Below are 1247 nucleotides of genomic sequence, written 5' to 3'. Positions count from 1 at the left end.
AAAGAGCACGTACATAAACTTCTCCATGACCATCAGCCTCTTGACATCTTCAGCCGACTTCGCTCCTTCAGACTCCAGCCACTTCAGGAACTTCCTCTCCATGTCCCTTGCCGTCTCTGCATAAGATTTTCCTGGCGAACGGGTACATTCCCTGATCCTTTTCCTGTAACATTCCGGCGTTAGATTGAAAGAGTGGAGCACAGCTCTCTTCACAGCATCGTAGTTGGTACACTCCCTGAGGTCGAGCATGTTGTAGGCTTTGCAAGCTTCACCGGTGAGCCTACTCTGAACCAGCTCCACCTACTCTGCTCTCGGCCACTTCTTCAAGGTAGCAACCCTCTCGAAGTGGTCAAAGAATCCTTCAGCTTCGTTTGGTACAAAGATCGGCAAATCTCGCTCTCTCACTCAACGGTCTTCCTGCTGTGGCGGGGCAGGTGGGGCTAGCCCTAGTTCAGCTCGCTTCAGCTCAACCTCTTTGTTAGCTTCAACCTCTTGCTGTTTCAGCTTAGCTTCTAGCTCGCGCTCCTCCCATTTCAGCTGTGCTTCTTCACGCCTCATCTGTGCTTCGTACTCGCGCTCCTCCCGTCTCAGCTGTGCCTCTCGTTCCTGCTCTTCACGTTTCAGCTGTGCCTCTCGTTCCTGCTCTTCACGTTTCAGCTGTGCCTCTGCCTCTCGCTCTTCTCTGCGCAGCTGTGCCTCTCGCTCTTCCCGGAGCAGCTGTGCCTCCAGCTGCAGCTTCAATATCTCCAGCTTGACGCTGCGCCTGCTGCCGCTGGATCCCCTACTGCTTCCACCAATGCTCAAGTTTTCCCTTGCACTGGCGGGTGTCTGTGGCCGTTCCTCCCCCAAAGCCTCATCATGGGCCCTGAGCTGTGCCATGATCTCAAGCCTTCTCTCTCCCACTTTGGAAGATCTCAACTTTATCCCAAAGTCATCAGCTATCGACTGCAGCTGCGCCTTGGTGCAATCCTCCAGCACCTGCTCATCTCTAGTGTCAATGAACCTTGCTACCTTCTCATCCCCCATCTTGTTCTATGAGTGATAACCTGTACCTGACACCTAATACCACTGTAAAGTACCACAATTGCAACCGTAATCGTTATCCTGATTGTAATTCTGATCGTTATCCTAAGTACTTGATCCTGGCAAGGTCATCAATGTCGGGGAACGTCGTTAAGTGAGTAAAGGTGTACAAGAACTTAATCCCGAAATTCTGGCAGGATCGCCAATGTCGGGGTTTACCTTAC

At 52.0% G+C, this 1247-nt stretch overlaps 1 protein-coding gene across 1 annotated transcript; it reads right to left on the bottom strand.

The window, feature by feature from the left end:
- Window positions 1-405: 405 nt before the first annotated feature.
- On the bottom strand, window positions 406-1026 carry LOC138370429 (uncharacterized). Its single transcript, XM_069334786.1, has one exon. The coding sequence runs from the start codon at window positions 1024-1026 to the stop codon at window positions 406-408; it is 621 nt and encodes a 206-aa protein (XP_069190887.1).
- Window positions 1027-1247: the final 221 nt, after the last annotated feature.

This window comes from Procambarus clarkii, chromosome 32, assembly GCF_040958095.1.
Source record: "Procambarus clarkii isolate CNS0578487 chromosome 32, FALCON_Pclarkii_2.0, whole genome shotgun sequence".
NCBI lineage: Eukaryota > Metazoa > Arthropoda > Malacostraca > Decapoda > Cambaridae > Procambarus > Procambarus clarkii.
This window is presented reverse-complemented; position numbering and strand designations above follow the sequence as displayed.